The sequence below is a fragment of the Macaca fascicularis genome, chromosome X (genome assembly GCF_037993035.2).
Source record: "Macaca fascicularis isolate 582-1 chromosome X, T2T-MFA8v1.1".
Lineage (NCBI taxonomy): Eukaryota > Metazoa > Chordata > Mammalia > Primates > Cercopithecidae > Macaca > Macaca fascicularis.
This window is the reverse complement of record NC_088395.1, coordinates 37358175-37381237: the sequence shown is the minus strand read 5'-3', so window position 1 is coordinate 37381237 and position 23063 is coordinate 37358175. Positions and strand designations below refer to the sequence as shown.

The window sequence follows — 23063 nt, the reverse complement described above, 5'->3', positions numbered from 1 at the left end:
TATGACACTTTAGAGGGAAAAATAAGTAACGAGCGTTTTCCCCTTTACTAATTATACCAAATAATTTACTGTTAAAATATGTTAAATATCATCGCTCTTCATATCCAATTACAAGATTCTCATCTCATGATCCCTATAATCATTAACAGTATGTACAAGTTTAGGCTGTTGTAGTCTTTCAGTGCTCAAACACTCCAGAAACACCTTGTTTTCTAATGGTTCTGTTTGGGGTTTCTTGCCACCAGACATTCCTCCTCAGCTCCCTCTCCGCCCCTAGAGTTTAGTACACAGATGGTGACTGAAGGTCAAAATTACATATTGTTCCTAGGAGAGACCTCAGGCTAGTGAAGAAACTGCATTAGGTTACTTCTAAACCTGGACCTTAATCCCAAATGAAAAGTAATCCAGTAGTTCAAGACTTTACCGTATGTAGGGGGAAGTATTTAAAAGATAAAAAAGAAACTTGACCCAATTACTAGTTATGAAACCTGGGCAAGTTACTCCTTTCAGCCTCGGTTTCCTCACTTGTAAAATGGTATAATACAAACCTACCTGATAGGTTGCCTGTGCATTAAGTGAGATAACATTTATAACACATCTAATTAAGCCCCTGGCATATAAATACTCAATACATATTAGTGATTATAATTAATTTTATATATTATAATCGAATCTCTGCTTCAAAATGACTGATTACCTATCCCTTACTTTGATACAAAGATCACCCACAATTGCAATGCTATTGACTCCATTTATCAAAGTGCTTTTCTCACAGTCATATTTATTCGCAGGTATTATGGGTCACTAATAATATTTGAAATGTCTTCCATTTCATATTATTTAATTATCTGGCATCAAGGGAGGGAGCCCTTGGAATGCAAATTGGAAAAAGAAGAGCTGAGGAGAGGAGTTAGCTCACTACACGAATGGACAAATGGAGTTGGATTACACCTGGAATTCTGAACTCAGATGTCCCATGGGGGCATGGAATTTAGATAAAACACCAAATCAGGTCCAAACTAATACTATGGGCACTAAAGCTGCTTGTTTTATAGTCATATATTTTACTTCACTTAGTCATATAACCTTTTAAAGAACCCTGTGGTCATAATAATGACTCCTGAATGAGATCTCTAAGGTACATTATTACTCCAACATTCTATAATTCTAAGAGGAACTGGACATGTTGTAAGAAATATTGTATGATTTACTAAAGGCTGTACAGATTCGCAATGAATTTCACCTAAAAATCCAGATGAAAATATGCAAGATCCAATACTTTAAAAAGCCCAAAGAAGAAAAAGTAGAGTCTAGATACAGCAATCATCTCAGGAATAGTATGTAATAGCTGAAATTGTCAAAGGACTCATTTGTTTCACTAATATGGAAATATATTCACAGGTAAAAACTATTAAATATAGATATATGAAGACTTTTTACACAATAAATTTGCTCCTAAAATTGCACATCATTAACTTTTTATATAACTGTCACTTTTAGGATTGAAAAAAGTTAATGATATAAAACTTCACTCATGTAAAAACAGCAAAAATGGGGCCGGGTGTGGTGGCTCACGCTTGTAATCTCAGCACTTTGGGAGGCTGAGGCAGGCGGATCAACTGAGGTGAAGAGTTCAAGACCAGCCTGACCAACATGGAGAAACCTGGTCTCTACTAAAAATACAAAATTAGCCGGGCACGGTGGCGCATGCCTGTAGTTGCAGCTATTCGGGAGGCTGAGGCAGGAGAACTGCTTGAAACTGGGAGGCAGAGGTAGCGGGTGAGCTGAGATTGCGTCATTGCATTCCAGCCTGGGCAACAAGAGCGAAACTCTGTCTCAACAAAACAAAAACAGCAAAAATGAAAACAAATCACTTGTAGTTCCATCATAAAGATGTAAGCAGTATTAACATTTAGGTTTACATCATTTAAAAAATTGCTTTACATCTCTTATCTCCTGTACACTTGCCAATCACAGTTGCACTCCTAAAAAACAACAGACTCTTTTACAAATTTGGAATCAAACTGCACCAAATAAAATAAAATAAACTTATCAAGTATCTGATCCATAGTAAATTTTCCTTTATCTGCAGGTGAGACTTTAACCTCTCTCTTCCTAGTCTCTCAGGTCACCACTTTCTTTTACTCTATTTCAATTTATCCAAAAATACCAATAAATATATGTGATTTAAATAATTATATGATGCTAATCTTAGAAAAATATAATAAAATATGACTCTTTTATATTGTCCACATTACTTTGGAATACCCAAGGATTAATCTACATGAATCTTTTTTGCACGCTTGCTTGCATAATTCAATTTCTCTGTTTTTTGGCATTCTGGGAAATAAAATTTTAGTCTAATTCTTTCCACTTCGGAAAAAAATTACAGAAAAATAATCGGGCATTTATTTTCAATGGATAAAAACAAAGCTTAGGCAAAAACTGAATGAGTAAACCAGATTTTAATTTTACAGGTAGTAACTTACTTAATCCTTAACATATAAAATACTGTAGGCTCTGTTATCATCCTCACTTTGCAGATGAGGAAATGGAGGCTCAGAGAGGTTACATAATGATAAAGTCAAGGTCATTTAACATCTAAACATTGGAGCTGGGATTTCAACCTAAGAGGTCTGCCACCAGAGCAAACCAATAAGCAATCTGCCTTGATGTATAAGTAATTTGGAATCAGTTTGGCTACTTTCCTAAAATTCAGTCTTCCATCATTTTCAATGTGTAGTCAAAAGCAAGCTGCCTCATTTTACAGATTAAATGCTTTCAACTAAGTTAACAATGATCTAAATAAAAACACAATGACAGATTTATTTGGAAAAGAGACTGATATTATGTCCTTGAGGCCAGAGGGTCAGAAGAAAATTCATGTGAAATCAGCTCTAATAATTATCATTCAAACAAATAATTTCAAAGTATGTTTCTGTAAGCTATTTATACAGTTCTTTTTCTTTTCAAATCAGCAATAGATTTAGAATAAGCAAATGATTTCAAGACTTGGTAGAGCAGTGCTTTAGAAGGATTTAACATTAGTGGCAGGCAATAATGTGGCACAAACGTGTGTGCCTAAACAAGAATTACTATCATAATTGAATCATACTTTTATAGCAATCTTAAGCATGATGTAAAAGAGTGAATGAAGAAAAGAGTCATTATAGGGACTCTATAGTTTCAGCTCAGGAAAAAATTAAACAAGTGATAAACACAATCTGGAGCTGCCAGAGAGGTCCGACAACCGTTTCAGAGGGAAGAGTCGCAAGAGGTAGACGTTTCATCCTGTAAGCTGAGTGCTAGAACAAAATGCAGTAGGTGGAAGATTCTTACAAAGAATATTTGTTTCCCTTTTATAAAATGTGTGCTTTTTTGTTTTGAATGTTCTCATTGCCATTTACGAACAGAATTTGAGTGACTCAAGGCCTGACCTCAAGGTTTTCATAATTGGAAAGATAGTAGAGTGGGGCATGTTTTGCAATCTGATCAATCAGCTCAGAACCTACATAAAAAAGTTGGGAAGTGGATGATTTTCCCAGTGAGTTTGTATTGATGAGGAGGGCCTAGCAGCATTTATATACAGCTCTCCTACAGCTTCTCCCTATCCTTGAAAGAGAATGCCATTAAAGGGGAGGAAGGACCTTAGGAGACGAGGGACTAAAAACCAATCCTAACTCCAAAAGCTGCCTTGTTGAGAGTAGAGGGCAGAAATACACCCAACTTGGAAAATCCAAGCAAGTGTAGTCCAACGTTTTAAGATTCCTTACCAAAAGTGATACTCTAGGGAAAATGGCCGGACTTACAAGTCACTTAACATCTTCGGGTCAATTTCTTTGTCTCTAAGGTAGTTACATGTATATCTAAGCTATGAAAAAGTAGAAAAGGCAATTTTTAAATTGATACATAATGCGGAGGTGTGGTAGCACAAACCTGTACCCTCAGCTACTTCAGAGGCTGAGGTGTGAGGGTCCCTTGAACCCAGGAGTTAGAGACAAACCTGGGAAACATAGGGAGATTCCAGCTCTTTAAAAAGTATCTTAAAAGATATGTTTTGTATTCTTTTGTCAAAAAGTAAGGTATTATCTTGAAAACTGTCAGTAGAAGATGGTCAAGTTACTGGGAAACAATATTATGCTGGGCATGATAAGCATCAATTCAATTGACTACCAGTTGAAGATGATATGGCTGGGGGATGGAGAAGACCAAAGGTTGGTGGCATGCTGTTTCAATTAATTATGGGCACTATATTTTGCAAGGTGGCACACAGGTTACATAAAGAAAATTCTCATAATTTAGATGGAATTATTTGGAAATGGTTATGGTTTGGATTCAGGACACTTGAATGGAACTGAAGCAGGAGAATAGGGTCTGGAGACAAGGAGCTTTCACTTGAGCCTGTGACTGGTCACAGGCCAAGTCTTCATTTGCATAGGGTGTAACTCCACTTCAGCCTTCAATTGGTTGCAGGACAAGTCTTCATTTGCACAGGGTATAACTTCACTTCAGCCTCTGACTGGTCACAGGTCAGGTGTTCATTTACACAGAGTGTAACCAATAGGAAACCTCTAAAGGGTACTTAAACCCCAGAAGATTTTGCAACCGGTGCTCTTTAGCCACCTGTTTCTTCAGCTCCTGCTCTGTGGAGCGTACTTTTGCTTCGATACATCTATGCTTTTGTTGCTTCATTCTTTTGTTGCTTTGTTTGTGTGTTTTGTCCAATCCTCTGCTCAACACATCAAGAACCTAGATGACAGGTCAAGACCCTACAATGGTAACGGAACCAAAGAAGTTGGGGGATTGGTACCTGTCCTGGTGTAATAAGCAAAAGGAGGAATCCCAAGTCCCAGAATATCACTAGTGACCAGTATGTAAATTGACTGCTGAAAACTCATTCTTTTATATCGTTAAGGAGAGAGACTAAGGTGCAGGATCCTGTGAATTATGTTACTATTTGGTATGTATACATGCATGTGTACTTCTCCATAAAACAAAAGTTTGTAAGTGCTATAGTTTGGATGTGGTTTCTTCTTGCTAAAACTCATGTTGGTGTTGAACGTATCCAGGGATTTCTAAAGACATTATTGTTATGGCAAGCCAGACTTAAAAGTAATTGTCCTAGCTACTACATGTTTCCAAGATTTTTGCAACATATTGAAGAGAACATTATTAATGAAAACATTTTGAAAGAAATAAAATTAGAGATATTGTTGCATCTCACTTCTCTATCTCAAACTTGTAGCCATTTCTTTCCAGAAGAAAAATTTGAAACATTAAGGGAAAACAGTTGGGTAAAAGATGCATTTGCTTTTTGAAACCCTGAATCAATAATTGAGCTAAACTTGGTACCTGAAGAAGAGAATGAATTATTGCAGCTTAGTTCTTCATATACTTTGAAGAATGATTATGAGACCTTAAGTTTATCAGCATTTTTATGCTGGTTGAGATAGAATTGGTGGGGATTACCACAGAAAGCTATCACAACAAAACCTGCCTCCAGTCTTCAGCCTGTGTGTGGGACAGCAAAATCAGCCATGTACCCTCCTGAGTTCTGGTGGCACCTGACAACCAAACCAGGTTCTAAGGGTTTTCCCATCTCTGTATGCAGGGTGACATGATGGGTAGAAATGCAGTGCTAATGTATACAGTGAAGTCTTTCCCCCAAAGCATAAATAATACAAAGGATCTTAGAAGTGAGTGGAGGGTGATGATGGTGATTATGGTGGTAACTCACAGCTACCACATAATGTATTTATACCATGCCAGGCACTGCTGTAAGTGATTTACATACATTAACTTATTTAATATCAGCAACCCAATGAGGTTGATGCTTTTGTTATCTCTATTTTATATATGAAGAAACTGAGGCACAAAAAAATTTAATGACTTGAGCAAGTCAAGATGAATGGCTAAGCTGGGATTTGAACCCAGGCAATCTGAAATTAAGAAACCACTATAGCAAACTGTCTCTCCAAAGTACGAAAGTAAGAGATGAATTCTTTTAAAAATGTAAACAGTCATAAAGAGATGCTCACTTTGTTCTTCCTCATATCTAGGAGAGAAAATATATATATGATCTGAGACAAAGTCAGGGAGGGGAGAGATCCTCAAATCAGGCAGTAGATGACCAAACCAATTAAACATCATATTTCATTGATTCTTCAATCATTTATTCACATTTTAACTTCTCTGAAATTGAGGTGCAGTTTACATACTATGACATGGTATGGATTCATTGAAAGCAGTATTTTTTCCTTTTTTTTTTTCTTTTTGAGATGGGGTTTCGCTCTTATTGCCCAGGCTGGAGTGCAATGGCATGATCTCGGCTCACTGCAACCTCTGCCTCCCAGGTTCAAGTGATTGTCCTGCCTCAGCCTCCTGAGTAGCTGGGATTGAAAGTGCCCGCCACTATGACCAGCTAATTTTTGTATTTTTAGTAGAGACGAGGTTTCACCATGTTGGCCAGGCTGCTCTTGAACTCCTGACCTCAGGTGATCCACCCACCTCGGCCTCCCAAAGTGCTGGGATTACAGGCGTGAGCCACCATGCCCAGCCCTTTTCTCTTTTTTAATACATAAAAATGGTGTACTCTTTAATTTGTGCTATGTTATATTTGATAAAGTACAGCAACCAGTCATCACTGCTGCTCACTTCTCAGAGGTTTTGATCTGGATGGGGTGACTACTGTAATTCAATTATTGTTATAGTGGGTATCTGCTCATTTCCTTAATAACGGGGTTTCACTAGTTCTTTCTTCCAATGTTAGGGTACAGTTCCCCCTAGGGCAGAATATTTGATCATGACTCTCATGGTTGGTATATCAGTAACTATAGAAATAAGATTCAGTTTAGCCATTTCCAAAGTACAATAAAAGGAATTGCAAAATAATTTGTAACTTTATCATAGCCCTATGTTGTTAGCCCAAGTCTTGGGTACTGTCAAACTGAAACAGGAAATCTATCTCCTAGTGAACTACAACAACCAGTAGTTCCAAAGAAGGCTCTGGTTTTCCTTGAACTGTATATTTTAGAGGGTCGTACTAATGCTATAACTTAAAATGGCATTATTTGAATATTAAGATAGTATCCAATTCCAAAAGCTAATATTTGATACCAATCACTGATCATCACGAGTAGGCTAAAAGCTGCCTTTTCATTCCATCCCATTGTTGAAGAATGGTTCCAAAAATGAGAACGCCACTTCAATTACATTTGCTAGATCAAAGGCTAGCACACCTTATCCTAAATGGGATTGTTTCAATGGCATGAACAAACTCAGATGACAAACTTTAAAGCACAAAGAAGGAAACAGAACAACAACATAATAAAAACCATTTTAAAGTCTATTATCTATCAGCCAACTTGGGAACAAGTTTTAAATCGGTTCTTCCCATAAATTAAATTTACTTTGTAATTTGCCGATCCATTCCTTCCTTCATCCATCAAATATTTATTTGGCCTCTATTATGTACCAGCACTGCTTTATATGCTAGGGACCATAGCTATGAACAAAACAGATGAGAAATGTTGTCTCATGGAGCTAACAATTTAAAAAATAAATAAATAAATAGATGTCAAATGATGTCAGTGCTTGAAAGAAAAAAGTCACAGAAGGGACAAGAGGTTGCAATTTAAGGTAGGATACTTTCTCACTGAGAAAGTGAACTTGAGTGAAGACTTGAGAGTGGTGAAGGAACTCAGACATATCCATCTAGAAGAGGAGAGAGCAAGTGCCAAAGTCATGAGGCAGGGCATGTGCTGTCTGTGTATGTGAGGAGGCACAAGAAAGCCACAGCAAAGGGGTGGAGTGTCATAGGAGATGTGGTAAAGAAATAACTATATATGGAGTGAAGGTGTGGGATGAAGATAGATGAGGACTGATCGTGTAGTACCTGGTGGATGATTCTGAGCACTTTGGCCTTTACTGAGGGAGATGGGAAGCCCTTGCAAGTAAGAGACTTTAAAGGATCACTCTAACCTGCTGTTTTGGGAATCAACTATGGGGCAGGGGCCAAAAAATCATACAGATGAGAGGGTGGTGGTGGCTTGGACATAAAGTGGTAACAAGTAGAAAGGTGGCTAGATTCTGAGTATATTTTCATATTAGAACCAACTATTGCAGATGGGGTGTGGGATATGAAAAAAAGAGGAGTCAGGAGTCAGAGATGGCAAAAAGCTTTGGAGATCAGCAAACATGGTGGATGGACTTACTACTTATTGAGATCAGAGAGGCTGTAGTAAGTGTCGATATTTGGGGGAAGGGATGCAAATTTGTCTGTTTAGTTTGAGAACCATATTTGATTCTAAGATAACATGCTGAGTAGGCAGTTAGCCATACAAGTCTGTAGTTCAGTGTAGCCCTCCAGGAACTACAAATATAAATTTGGAAGTTATTAGCATTTAAAGTATGAGAAGAGGAAAGCTCACTAGGGGAGCAATTGTAGGCTGAGCAGAGTTTCAAGAAATGAAGTGGTTGTTGCATGGGGATGTCTTAAGAGAGGTTTTTTTTTTTTTCCTTTCTAAAGGCATGTAGGCTAATGAGATGAGAATGATTCCATAGGAAGGAAAAGGTGATGCTGGAAGTACAGAAAATTTCTCAAGCAATTCTCTCACAGTTGAAGGAATTTCTTCTACTTGCTTCAAAGATCGCTGACATGCAGCATCCTGTCTCTGTGGGTGGGAAATGATATATAGAAGCACTGAGACAGATAAAAGGCCAGAGAGGTAAGCATTAAAAACATTGTTCACCATGATGGCCAGGTATGGTGGCTCACGTCTATAATCCTAGCACTTTAGGAGGCTGAGGTGGGCAGACTGCCTGAGCTCAGGATTCCGAGACCAGCCTGGGCAACACGGTGAGATTCCATGTCTACTAAATGTGTGTGTGTGTGTGTGTGTGTATATGCCGGACATGGTGGCAAGCACCTGTAGTTCCAGCTACTTAGGAAGCTGAGGCACAAGAATCACTTGAACCTGGGAGGCAAAAGTTGCCATGAGCCGAGATTGCGCCACTTCACTCCAGCCTGGGCGACAGAGCAAGAATCTGTCCCCAAAAACAACAACAACAAAAAAACACTGTTCACCCTGAGACTCAATGATAAAACTTAAGCAATATAAGAGTAGTAGAATATACAATGAATATATAAAACTCAAATAGCCTAGAAACTATATATCTGAAAACAGATCCAAACCTAGGATAATAAAGAACTCTCAAAGCTCAATAGTAAAATAAAATAAAACATCCCATCAGAAAGTAAGCCAATGACATGAAGAGAGATTTCACCAAAGAACATACATAAATAGAAAATAGGCACATAAAAAGATGTTCAATATCATGAGCCATTAAGGAAATACAAATTAAAATCACAAGAAGTTATCACTACACACCTAGCAGAATGGCTAAAACGAAACATAGTAAAAACACCAAGTGCTCATGAGAATGTAAAGAAACTGGATCTCTCAAACACTGTTGGTGAGAATGTAAGATGGCAATTTATACAATGACAAATTAGTTTGTCAGTGTGTTAAAAAACTACACATATACCATACAACCCAAGAATTGTACTCCCAGTGACTTACCCCACAGAAATGAAAATGTATGTCAATACAAAAACCTATTAAATGTTCGTAACAGCTTTATTTATAAAAGCCAAGAACTAGAAACAACACACATGTCTCTCAATAAGCAAATGGCTCAGCAAACCATGGTATATCCATACCATGGAATACTACTCAGAAACAAAAATAAATGAACTATTGATATACATAACTTGGATTAATCTCAAGAGCATTATGATGACTCTAAAAAGCCAGTATCAAAAGGTTCCATATTATATTATTCCATTTATATAACATTCTTGTAATGCCAGAATTATAGAGATGGAAACAGATTAGTGATTGCTAAGGGTTAGGGATAGTTGTGGAAGATGGTAGGTGTGACTATTAAAGGGTAGTATGAGGGAAAACTTTGTGGTAATGTAATATGTCTGCTACTTGATTGCAGTGATGGTTACACAAATCTGTACAAGTGATAAAATGACATAGAACTATACATACAGACTGTACCAAGGTCAGTTTCCTAGTTTTGATCTCACAGTTATTTAAGATGTAACCATTGGGGGAAACTGAGTAAAGGCTACATGGGACCTCACTGTATTATCTTTGCAATGTTTTGTGGATCTATAATTATTTCCAAGTAAGATGCTAAAAAAATGCATGCATGCATGTATGAATGAATATAAAAGTTTTCCCTCTCCCCATTACATTATAGATATTACAATTCCAAACCCATTGTGTGTGTATTATACAACTAAGCAAATGAGTTATTAATATATTGATGTTATTGGGTGCCGGAATTCTCACTGTGAAAGAACATCTGTAAGGAATTTTTACATATCTACAAATATAGAATGGCTGGAAGAGTGCTGAGGGGTTGGATTGGAATTGGAGATCAGCATAATGAATTAGTTATTTCGCATATATGTCTACATGTATACATATGCTTACATGTCTACATATAGACATATATAGAATTTGTATGCATGTATACATATATGTGATTTTTTTTCCTAGCTCTATTGCTGAAAGATCCAGAAGTAATGACATTCTGGTAGCAATGAGCATATTCTAGCTCCCAGATCTCAGTTTCTAAATATTACTCCTAACTAAAAATAACCAAATGCCCACTGACAGATCACTGTATAAAGAAAATGTGGTATATATACATAATATAGTTTAGCTGTTTCCCCACCCGAATCTTGAATTATATCTCCCAGAATTCCCACGTGTTGTGGGAGGGGCCCGGGGCACGTAATTGAATCATGAGGGCCAGTCTTTCCTGTGCTATTCTTACGATAGGGAATAAATCTCACGAGATCTGATGGGTTTATCAGGGGTTTCCATTTTGCTTCTTCCTCATTTTCTCTTACTGCCACCATGTAAGAAGTGCCTTTCACCTCCCACCTGATTCTAAGGCCTTGCGAGCCATGTGGAACTGTAAGTCCAATTAAACCTCTTTTTCTTCCCAGTCTCAGGTATGTCTCTATCAGCAGCGTGAAAACGACTAATACAGTAAATTGGTACCAGTAGAGTGGGGCACTGCTGAAAAGATACCCGAAAATGTGGAAGTGACTTTGGAACTGGGTACCAGGCAGAGGTTGGGACAGTTTGGAGGGCTCAGAAGAAGACAGAAAAATGTGGGAAAGTTTGGAACTTCCTAGAGATTTGTTGAATGGCTTTGACAAAAAAAGCTCATAGTGATATGAACAATAAGGTCCAGAATGAGGTGGTCTCAGATGGAGAGGAGGAACTTGGGAACTGAAGCAAAGGTGACTCTTGCTATGTCTTAGCAAAGAAACTGGCAGCATTTTGCCCCTGCCCTAGAGATTTGTGGAACTTTGAACTTGAGAAAGATGATTTAGAGTATCTGGCGGAAGAATTTCTAGGCAGCAAAGCATCCAAGAGGTGACTTGGGTTCTGTTAAAAGTATTCTATTTTAAAAGGAAAACAGAGCATAAAAGTTTAGAAATTTTGCAGCCTAATGATGTAGTAAAAAAGAAAAACCCATTTTCTGAGGAAAAATTCAAGCTGGCTTCAGAAATCTGCATAAGTAACAAGGAGCCAAATGTTAATCCCCAAGACAATGAGGAAAATGTCTCCTGGGCATGTCATGGGTTTTCATGGCAGCCCCTACCCACCCCTATCACAGACCTGGAAGCTCAGAAGGAAAAAATGGTTTCGTGGGCTGGGCCCAGGGTCCCCACGCTGTGTGCAGCCTAGGGACGTGGTGCCCTGAATCCCAGTCACTCCAGCCATTGCTAAAAGGGGCTAAGGTACAGCTTGGCCCATGGTTCAAGTGATTTTATGTTACTACATTTTTAAATTTCTCTACAATGAACATATACTATTTTTAAAAAGTAAAATGAATAAAATAAAACCAACAATGACTAAGCGGACGCAAAGGAAAAAAGCTGGAAGGGAAATAAAGGCCAACAGTGCTTTGTGATTGCATGATGCTATCATGGATGATATATTTCTTTCCCTATTTCTAACCCTGTGATTTGACTAAGATGTGACTTCTTCCTCTTACCCCTTTCTTTAAAACTTTTGCATCTGCTGCTCTTAAGGTATATTTAGTATCTTTTTAGCATTAAGTGACACCACTTGTTTGGCATCTAGGGTTATTTTCCTGCTGCCCAGGACTGAATCTTTACACAATGGCTACCTCTGGTAACAATTTCCAGCTGTGGAGCAGTTCTATAGAATTTTCACCCCTGCCTTGTGCTGTCCCATTCCTGCTCTCCTTGAATAGCATATAGTCTAGAGTAAAGAGAAGTAAAGAGGAGTATTCTCGTGGAGTGGGAAGGTATGTCTGGATGTCTTTTCTTTTGTAAAACCTTTTAAAACACTATCACCATCCATTAGCTTCCTCCACACTTTCTCTGTAATTAGGCAAAGTGATGTTATCTATAACCTTCTAGAACAAAGCTTGGTGCAAATCAAATCCTTCCTACTTGTCAAGATGATAAATCCTAGCTCAGCAGAGTCCTATAGAAACGGGGCTTTCAGGCCGGGCGCGGTGGCTCAAGCCTGTAATCCCAGCACTTTGGGAGGCCGAGGCGGGCGGATCACAAGGTCAGGAGATCGAGACCACAGTGAAACCCCGTCTCTACTAAAAATACAAAAAAAAAATTAGCCGGGCGCGGTGGCGGGCGCCTGTAGTCCCAGCTACTCAGGAGGCTGAGGCAGGAGAATGGCGGGAACCCGGGAGGCGGAGCTTGCAGTGAGCCGAGATCGCGCCACTGCACTCCAGCCTGGGCAACAGCGTGAGACTCCGTCTCCAAAAAAAAAAAAAAAAAAAGAAACGGGGCTTTCAAAGACAGTCCAGCACAAGGGGAGGTGAACCTAGCTCTCCAACCCACAGAATATTACTAATTAGATGCCACTTCCCGAGCTCCTAACAAAGGAATTTTTAATTGCTAGCAATGTACATAATTCAGGGATGCAGATTTCAAATATACATCAAAAAGGTAGGCAAATTAGGGCAAATTTTTTTAAATTGCCAACATACTTACAGTTTTTTCATTATTTTCAAAAGCTTCTCTTGCTTCTTCAAATGTACAGAATTCTTCTTTGCACTCACGCTCAATGTTGCCCTGTCTTATTTCTTCAAAAAACCCATTAGCTCTTGGGTAGCGTTTTAATACGGAATTGGCTTTTTCTCCCGTGAGGAAAACTAAAAAGAAATATAATAAGAAGTATAAAAATGTAATAAAAAACCTATGTGGGAAGTTGATATACCAGATGAAAACTGCAAGATGCTCTTTAGAAAACATAGCCAACATCCTAAGCCTCTTTCGGTGAGTCAGCAATGAAGTAACACTCAGCTCCAAACCACTGTATCTGCTATCTTCTTCATCATGTGAGTATGTCCTTTCAATAGCAGTTGCCCTGGGCAGGGACAGTGACATAACGAACTATGTGATATTCAGACTTTAGCACATTCCTGCAAACCATGGGTATTTAAATATAGTAATAATGATAGCACTACTTATTCTCATTACTGTAAGTAGATACCCCAAGGCATTCTGCTGACGGACAGCAGCAGCCAAATCAAATCCAGTCTCTAGATTATCAGTCTTTGTCCGTCTACCTAAAAATAAATAACACTTCAGTTGACCTAGTAATATAAACCCAGAGAGCTCTTACTTGTATGAAAAGAATAGGTTTTAAAAAAAAAATTGAGAAGTTAAATTTGGCCATGATTCATTCTATGAAAATCCTAATAATAATTTTGTTCTAAATGTACTTGAGTTAAATACAGTGTGATGCTTTTTAACACATTCAACCTCATTTCACTGTCCTTTAGAAAAAGAAAATTCTTCTGCATGATTTACAGAGGCATTTCAATATAAACATTCAAAATACATTTATGAAACCATGTAAAATAATAAGATTATTTTATTTTAATAATAAAATATAAAAATAAAAAATAAGATTTTTTATTTTTAAATACAAATAGATTTTAAGTTCAATTTCAATTACATTTTTCTAAAAGAGTGTTGCTTGTTTGGAGAAACAAATATTATGCCACCAGAATTTCATTTCTGTTAATGCAAGAGATTAGAATATTTCCTAAATTATAGAATTCTGACATGAGAAAAGGCATATTACGGATCTTTCAAGATGCTAAAAAAGTCTACATTTTCTGAAAAACATTTTGAAGGAAATGAAAAACTTTAAAAGAGTTATGTGCTCTTTTAAAAATGACAATGACAGCCAGCAATGGAGTAAAGTTTTGCTTTGTTATAGAAATGAGTATTTTACTTTATAGAATATATGGACTTATTATTTAGGATTCTTTACAGTATCCAAATTGATACCAGCTAGATGGCACTTATACCAGGGTGAAAACCATGATAGGCCTTCAATGAGTATTTCCTTCTGTACCTCAGAAAGGGTTGCCTTTATGACCCTTTATGAGGTACAGAAGGAAGGAAATTCAGAGAACAGATTATGATTATGGAATATGAATTCACAGATTCATAGAATATCATTAGAACAAACTTTAGAAAATACAAATTGTGGTAAGTGTAATGAAGGAAAGCAAAAGGTTACTGTTAAGTTGGAGAATAATAGTAAAATTTTCTAACAATGCTTCTTGCCTTTTAGCCGCATCAGAATCCCTGAAGGACTATCACACAGACTGCTGGGTCCCACTCCAGAGCTTCTGATGCCATAGATCTGAGGTAGGGCTATAAAATTACATTTCTACTCAGTTCCCAGGAAATGCTGCTGCTGCTGCTGCTCCCGTTACCACAGTTTGAGAATCACTATCCTAATGAAAGTTCCTTGGAAACATTCTGAGGAAGTATTTATGGAATGCTAGGGTTAACAAATTTAAAGAGATCTTTCACTGAATGACTTTTTAGGGTCCTTAATATATATTTAGTATAAACAGTCATGCATCACTTAACAATGTGAATCCATTCTGAGAAATACGTTAGGCTGTTTCATCATTGTGCAAACAGGACGGAGTGTATTGTCGCAAACCTAGATGGCATAGCCTACTAGTCACCTAGGCTATATGATATAGCCTGTTGGTCCTAGGCTATAAATCTATTCAGCTTGTTACTATACTGAATACTATAGGCAATTATAACAATGGTAAGTATTTGTATATCTAAACATTGAAAATGTACAGGAAAAATATGATATAAAAGATAAAAAATGGTACTGTACAGGGCACTTACCATAAAAGGAGTTTGCAGGGCACTTATCATAAATGGAGCTAACAGGATTTAAAGTTGGCCTGAGTGAGTGGTGAGCGAATGTGAAGGCCTAGGACATTACTGTACACTACTGTAGACTTTATCAACACTGTCCACTTACGCTACATTAAATATATAAAAATATATTTCTTAAAAAAAATATTTTGGTTGGGAGCGGTGGCTCATGCCTGTCATCCCAGCACTTTGGGAGGCTGAGGTGGGAGGATTGCTTGAGCCCAGGAGTTCGAGACCAGCCTGGGCAACACAGTGAGACCTCATTCAAAAAAATTAAAATTAAATTAAAAAATAAAAAATAAAATGAAATGAAAATAAAAAGAAGGAAAATGTTTTTCCTTCTTCAGTAATAAATTAACCTTAGCTTCCTATAACATTTTTACTTTATACTCTTTTTAAATTTTTAACTTTTTAACTCTTTAGTGATAACACAACTTAAAACACACATTGTACAGCTGTACAAAAATATTTTATTTCTTTATATATATCCTTATTCTATAAGCCTTTTTCCTATTTAAAAATTTTATTGTATTTTTTTACTTTTTAAACTTTTTTGTTAAAAATTAAGACACAAGCACACACATTAGCCTAGGCCTCCACAGGGTCAGGATCATCAGTATCACTGTCTTCCACATCCACATCTTATCCCACTTGAAGGTCTTCGGGGACAATAACATGCATGGAGCTGTCATCTGCTATTATAACAATGCTTTCTTCTGTACTACCTCCAGAAGAACTCGCTTGAAGCTATTTTATAGTTAATTGTTTTCATAAGTAGAAGGAGTTTACTCCAGAATGACAATAAATAGTAAATACATTATTAGCCAGCATCATAGTCATTTGTTATCATTTTCAAGTATTATGTACAATATATAATTGTATGTACTATACTTTTATATGACTAGCAGTGCAGTAGGTTTGTTTACTCCAGTATTGCCACATACATGTGAGTAATGTGTTATACTGTGATGCTATGATGTCAATAGGCAATAGAAACTTTTCAGCTCCTAATCTTATGGGACCATCATTGTATACGCGGTCTATTGTTGACTGAAACATCATTATGCATGCATGTATTTGTAAGTCTCCTGAAACGGAACATGATACATGCATTTGTGATATTTGACTACAGTACCCTTTTTCAAGAGATATTTTACTGATTTAACAACTTCCTAGTCATTGGTCTTATTTATACCCTCTGAATTAACACGTAAGTCTCCTCCATATAACAGGCCAACTAATACAGGAAGAAAGACAGTAAATGGTTTCCCGTGGGACTTCTTTTCCAGAATAAACATGTCTTGTTTCTTCATCTGTTTGCCATAGAAAATGGATTTGAGTTTGCATCATCTTCCTCTGAAAATACAGTGACCTATGCTGAGTGCAATACTTTGTGTTTGGTCTGACAAGTGCAAAACTGATCAGGATTATCGGCTTCCTTGTTTTAAAGACAATACATATGTTAATGTGGTCTAAGATATCCCTGGGTTTTGAATCAGTTTTTCTGAGGATAAATCAAACAATCAACATTAATGTATTTTGAACTTTTTTTTTTTTTTTTTTTTTTTTTTTTTGAGACGGAGTCTCGCTGTGTCGCCCAGGCTGGAGTGCAGTGGCGCGATCTCGGCTCACTGCAAGCTCCGCCTCCCGGGTTCACGCCATTCTCCCGCCTCAGCCTCCGAGTAGCTGGGACTACAGGCGCCCGCCACCACGCCCGGCTAGTTTTTTGTATTTTTAGTAGAGACGGGGTTTCACCATGTTAGCCAGGATGGTCTCGATCTCCTGACCTCGTGATCCACCCGCCTCGGCCTCCCAAAGTGCTGGGATTACAGGCTTGAGCCACCGCGCCCGGCCGTATTTTGAACTTTTAAGAGAAGAAAGCTAAATGCTTCTAAGAGACAATTATTTTCTTATATGCTATCCAACTCAAAAAGGTGAGTCAAAGCAAGCCCCTAACTCCAGTAACCGGAAAGCAGTCTAATTTAGAAGAATAAGCAATTGGAAGGTAATATAGCAGGACACAAAGCTTCTAATCCAAGTCTAATCAAATTACCAAGCATTCCATAATCATCTTCTATGTATTTCTTGTACTGGGCGGCAAGGTAATATAATACTGAGAACTCTACATGGATTCAGTTGGCAAGTAGATTTTATCTCACTTGCCAAATCCAGTCCATTAGAAGATATCACTTAAAGTAAGAATCTGACCTGTAGGAAAGATACTATTATAGATTAGTTATGTCTGCCACATATTAGGGAACAGGAAGTAGTGGCAGAGAATTTGCCAGTGCTCATCAAAGTATTTGGAAGCCTAATGGACCCTAAATGATGATACCAGAACTAAATTATTTTCTTTTTTGCCCATGACACAGCCCTCAGGAGATCCTGAGAACATGTGCCCCTAAAATTAGAATTTTTTAAAATGTGAAAACAAAATAAAGGAGAAGGTGGCAGCTTTGATCTCTAGGATGAAATCAGACTACCTCCTCTAAAAACATGGGGCAATTTCCAGGATGCAAGGTCTTGCGTTAGGACATTTAACTAAAGCCATGATGTTTGAAACTAAAGTTGATCACTTCCTTAAATTGAGTGATCACTTCCTTAATTGCCTCTTTCTCCTTAAATTGTGTGAGTTAAATTACAGCTATCAGGAATCATGTGCATGCCTTAATGAAGGATTACATGATGTGACAAGTATACAGAATGTAAATGTGCCTTGAGAACACAATACTGGGGTGTTATTTAACACACGAAGGTTTCCCATTAAAGGAAATAAAGAAAAACCTAAACTTTTTTTCTGCAGATTCAGTTAGGAAACACTCTTATTAAATATTTCAAATCCAAGGCATATTTACACATACATACACACAAAATAAGTATATTTATTCAAAAAATGTAACCACTTTTTCATAATTTCAAAATAAATAAGCTCTCACCCATGCTTTCTCTTCAAAAGAAAATAATAAAAATAAATGACATAAGTAGATGCAACAAGTCACAAAGATGAGTAGCAGGTGACCTCTGCCCTCAAGGTTCTTCAGTGCAAGAGGTAACAGAGATATAATAAAAGAGATACACAAAGAGTTCTATTGTAAGACTGAACATGATGGATGTTCAAGGTCAAAAGGCAGGCATATTTCTGGTGGGTGTGTGAGTTTGTGGTTTGGATGCCCTAATTTATTTATTTATTTACTTACTTAACTTATTTATTTATTTATTTTTGAGACAGAGTTTCGCTCTGTAGCCCAGGCTAGAGTACAGTGATGCGATCTTGGCTCACTGCAACCTCTGCCTCCTGGGCTCAAGAGACCCTTCCACCTCAGTCTCCTGAGTAGCTAGGACTACAGGTGTGTGCCACCACACTCGACTTTTCTTTTCTTTTTTTGGCATAGACGGGGTTCTTCCATGTTGCCCAGGCTGGTCTCAAACTCTGGGCTCAAGCCATCTTCCCACCTTGGCCTCCCAAAGTGCTGGGATTACAGGCATGAGCCACAGCAACTGGCCATAGGTGCCCTATTTTTGATATAAAACTATACACCAGCAACAGTAGCAAGAACATCAAGAACAGAGAATGAGGACTTTCTACAAATGAACCTAGCATTCCATGTCTCTTCTTCAATGCAAGAGTCAAGGCCTATTGACCTATTGTGCAACCCTGGAGTTATTGAATTTCTCATGGGAACAAGGTTAGTCAGAAAAGGAATAAAGACATTATGGCATTGATTGGGGGAGCCTTGTGGTTGTTTTGAGTAATGTATTTAATCTTACTGATATCCCAAGCTTGTTAAGTAGTGTGCACTAGTTAGAAAAAGGGTTGTCAGAACAAATAGTTATGTGAAGAAAACAAAAACCTAAGTGTCACTTATTCATCTGTAAAACTGAAAAAATAGCACCAATCTCAAGTTATAAGTTATAAATAAGTGCTTTGCTCAGGGCTTGAAAAAGAACAAATTTACAATAAGTAGTAGTGTGACTCACTGTCACTACCATTGTGGCAGTTATTACGTGAAAGAAAAAAAAAAGATATTTATCAAGTTGATAATAAAAATACACTTAGAAAATATAGAATAAATAGGATTAACTTGCCATGAGTCTGTCTCCTTAACTTCAGGAATGCCTGGGAGTTTGGTCTCCTTGGTCAAGTCTGGTATGAAATGTAGTAGCTTTACAAAGTGCTATTTAATGTCTCAAATTCGCTTGGAGGCACACTGTAGTAGCTTGTCTGAACTATTTTTGGAAAACATATAGGCTGATTGCACCTGACTAATTGATTACATAGTCTAGTTTCAGCTACATGACCAGTGGGATATCAAACATCTTCTGTAAATGTGTGCCTTAGCTCCCAATACCAAGGTTATCTTGCATATATCTTGGTGGTTCACAATTAGAAGACAAATGTGTCCTGTGCAACTAAAAATGGCCTTGTGAGTGATCTCTCTCCTGCTGTACCATACCTTGAGTCATTATTAAAGCCTTACGAGAATATACCCCGTAGAATCTTATAAGTCCTTTCAGTTAACCAATGCTGTATAGTTGCTACAATATACTTTTATGATTCATAAATATTTTGGGTATATCATGAGATTTTAAAATTTCAGAACTTCTTCTCAAGAAATAGTCGAGAAGTGGTCCTTATTATAAGAACTTGAGGCCGGGCGCGGTGGCTCAAGCCTGTAATCCCAGCACTTTGGGAGGCCGAGGAGGGCGGATCACGAGGTCAGGAGATCGAGACCATCCTGGCTAACACGATGAAACCCCGTCTCTACTAAAAAATACAAAAAACTAGCCGGGCGAGGTGGCGGGCGCCTGTAGTCCCGGCTACTCGGGAGGCTGAGGCAGGAGAATGGCGTAAAAACCCGGGAGGCAGAGCTTGCAGTGAGCTGAGATCCGGCCACTGCACTCCAGCCTGGGCGACACAGCGAGACTCCGTCTCAAAAAAAAAAAAAAAAAATAAGAACTTGATACTTGTAACAAACTTGTGAGGAAACAGCCTTTGCCATAATGTATATGCTTGCTTTTATTAACTTCAACTTTGGCCAAATATACGTTGATAGCTTATCATCACTGAAATTTTAACAACAGACCACAAAGAAGCTCTTAGAAAGGATAGATTATGGAAGAAAAATTACATACATGACAGGTATGTATGTTTAGATAATCATAAGTAACTATAACAAAATATGCTTTATTGAATTTTAGGTTGACAGTTTGGGTGGCTATTCAAGGTTTTACATAATCACTACAGATATGAATGACAGTAATACCTCATTTATGCAGAAATGCAAAAGTTGCTGAAATAAACCCATTCTCATGAACTTAGAAACAAGAGACAACCAAGGTCATGCATTACAACTCACCCGATGCTTTATCTACAGGGAAACCTCAACTTCTTAGACTAACCAAAGGTCAGTTTCCTCTATGCATGACTTCAAAGCCTCATTGCACATGAAAACTGGAAAGCAGAAGGGACAGGGTGGGCTGAACTAGATCAACATACTGAAAGCAAACAGAAGTGAAAGCTAATTAATCTGAAGGCAAGGGAGAAGAGAGTCAGAAGGTTCTTTGGGGGTTAGAGTAGGATCTAAACCCCAGCACACTGACAGCTCTCAAGGCTATAGACATCAATGATTATGTTTATCATGGTGAATGTGAATCACCAATAAAGGGCTATATGATGTTCAGGATAATGTTCAAGGAGGCAGTAAATTATACAATCTAATTTAGAACTATTTCTATAAAAATATGGTTTTTAAAAATATCTTAAATCATGTTTAAAAAGGTAAGCATCCGCAATCTGCAAAATATATTTGCTCAAATGGAAAATTTCTTCCCAGTGTTGTATAAATGTTGGTGTACTAGAGACTAAATCTACAGAGTCCACAAACTAACCAGGAAGCTGATTCCTTTTCTGAATAAATCTCTAGTAATCTGGCTTAACTGTAAATTTCTCATACAAGACTGTAGAACATGCAAAGCTCTCTGCTTATTCAAGCCTTCTGTTTGTCACATGAAAGCTGCCTTTTGAGATATGCTGCTGAAGTCTAAGAGAGCCAATATCTATTAACCATTTTCACCAACCCTGTATTGAGGCAAGTGAAAGTATAGGATAAGGAAAAAGTGTGGTATGGTAAAAAGACCCTGAATTTGTAGTCAGGATATATGGATTCCTGTTGCAGCTCTGGCAGTAAACTGGTTCTCTGATACTACATTTGTTGCTTAATTTATCTGAACATGTTTCCTAATTGATGAAGCAAAGGTGTTGGATATGATTTCTTAAGTACTTTCAGTTGTAACCATAAAGAGTTCTAGGGCGGGCGCGGTGGCTCAAGCCTGTATTCCCAGCACTTTGGGAGGCCGAGACGGGCAGATCACAAGGTCAGGAGATCAAGACCGTTCTGGCTAACACGGTGAAACCCTGTCTCTACTAAAAAATAAAAAAATAAAAAAATAAAAAATAACCTAGCCGGGCGTGGTGGTGGGTGCCTGTAGTCCCAGCTACTCTGGAGGCTGAGGCAGGAGAATGGCGTAAACCCGGGAGGCGGAGCTTGCAGTGAGCCGAGATCCGGCCACTGCACTCCAGCCTGGGCGACAGAGCGAGACTCCATCTCAAAAAAAAAAAAAATAAGAGTTCTATAATTGGAAAGAATTTCAGAAAGTGGGAGTAGTGTATTGGATCCAAATCCCTTTGGGATATTAATACACAATTATCCAGCCAAGCAATCACCATACCCCAAACCAACAATAGACAAACAGAGAAAATCAAAAAAGCACCCACCCCACCCAATCCTGTGCTTAGCTATATTTTTTTAAAATCTTATGAAGTGTCAAACTCATAATTCTTTGTTTTCTGGCTTCTAAGTCATTTTGATACTATTATTCAGTTGTGCCTGCATATAATGCCTTCAAGCTTTTTTTTTTCCCCTGCTAAAATAAGTGTTAAATAGGTACTTCTTATCACAGACTGATGGAAACAACTTTTCCTAGGAAATCAAAGTCTCACACTCTGAAGTGACATTTCACTTACTAAAAAACAAAATTAGGCAAACTAAAAAGACACTATTTAAATCATCCTCCTATTTTTACTTAGGAAGGTGGCAATACATACAATGTCCCCATTTATTTCACCATTGTTAAACTATTTCTGGAAATTAAAAGTTAACTTTTCATAGCTGATATGTTTATAATAATTCAGAATTTATTGTATGGTGATGTCCATGTGCCCAACCAGTTTTGCAAACTTTTAGTTTAGTATAGCATATAGTATATGTTTACACAGGAATGAGGGAACTGAAACCCATTCAAAAGCTCATATATTTAAAAAATAATTGGAAGTTGCAGGATTGAGCTAGTGGGAGTGGGAAGTCTAAGAGACTGAGAGGAAAAAAAATGATTATTAATATATTTAATACCTAAAATCTACCCCCTAAGGACCATATAGTAGTTATGATCATTACCTAAAACTTAAACAAATCTGTAGTACCAGAGGCATACAATGAAATACCACATAACAGGTAGGTTTCCTGGAAAAAGTGTGGATAATATGCCAGAAATGGATTTCTATATGAGAGATGACAAAAGAGGTAATGTGTGTCTATAAAGTCAGTATTCTTTAAAAATAAAACAAACATGGTTCACACCAGAGTGACACTAACTATCTCAGTATGGTATTCGTAAAAGCCAAATTTCAGGGCATACATTCAGATGTCTCCCACCTAATGATTTCATGCTTTGTAAGGAAAAAGGACATAGAGAGAAATGGCACAATATATTCTCCCAC

At 37.6% G+C, this 23063-nt stretch overlaps 1 protein-coding gene across 3 annotated transcripts in view; it reads right to left on the bottom strand.

Annotated features, from left to right (window-relative positions):
- The window catches only part of PRRG1 (proline rich and Gla domain 1), a 98985-nt gene that overhangs the window by 4330 nt on the left and 71592 nt on the right, over positions 1-23063 (bottom strand). For all 3 annotated transcript variants that reach the window (XM_005593273.4, XM_065538575.1, XM_045384496.2), the window contains one exon: positions 13076-13236. In XM_005593273.4, coding sequence (XP_005593330.1) covers positions 13076-13236 — 161 coding nt within the window. The remainder of the gene's footprint in view (positions 1-13075; positions 13237-23063) is intronic.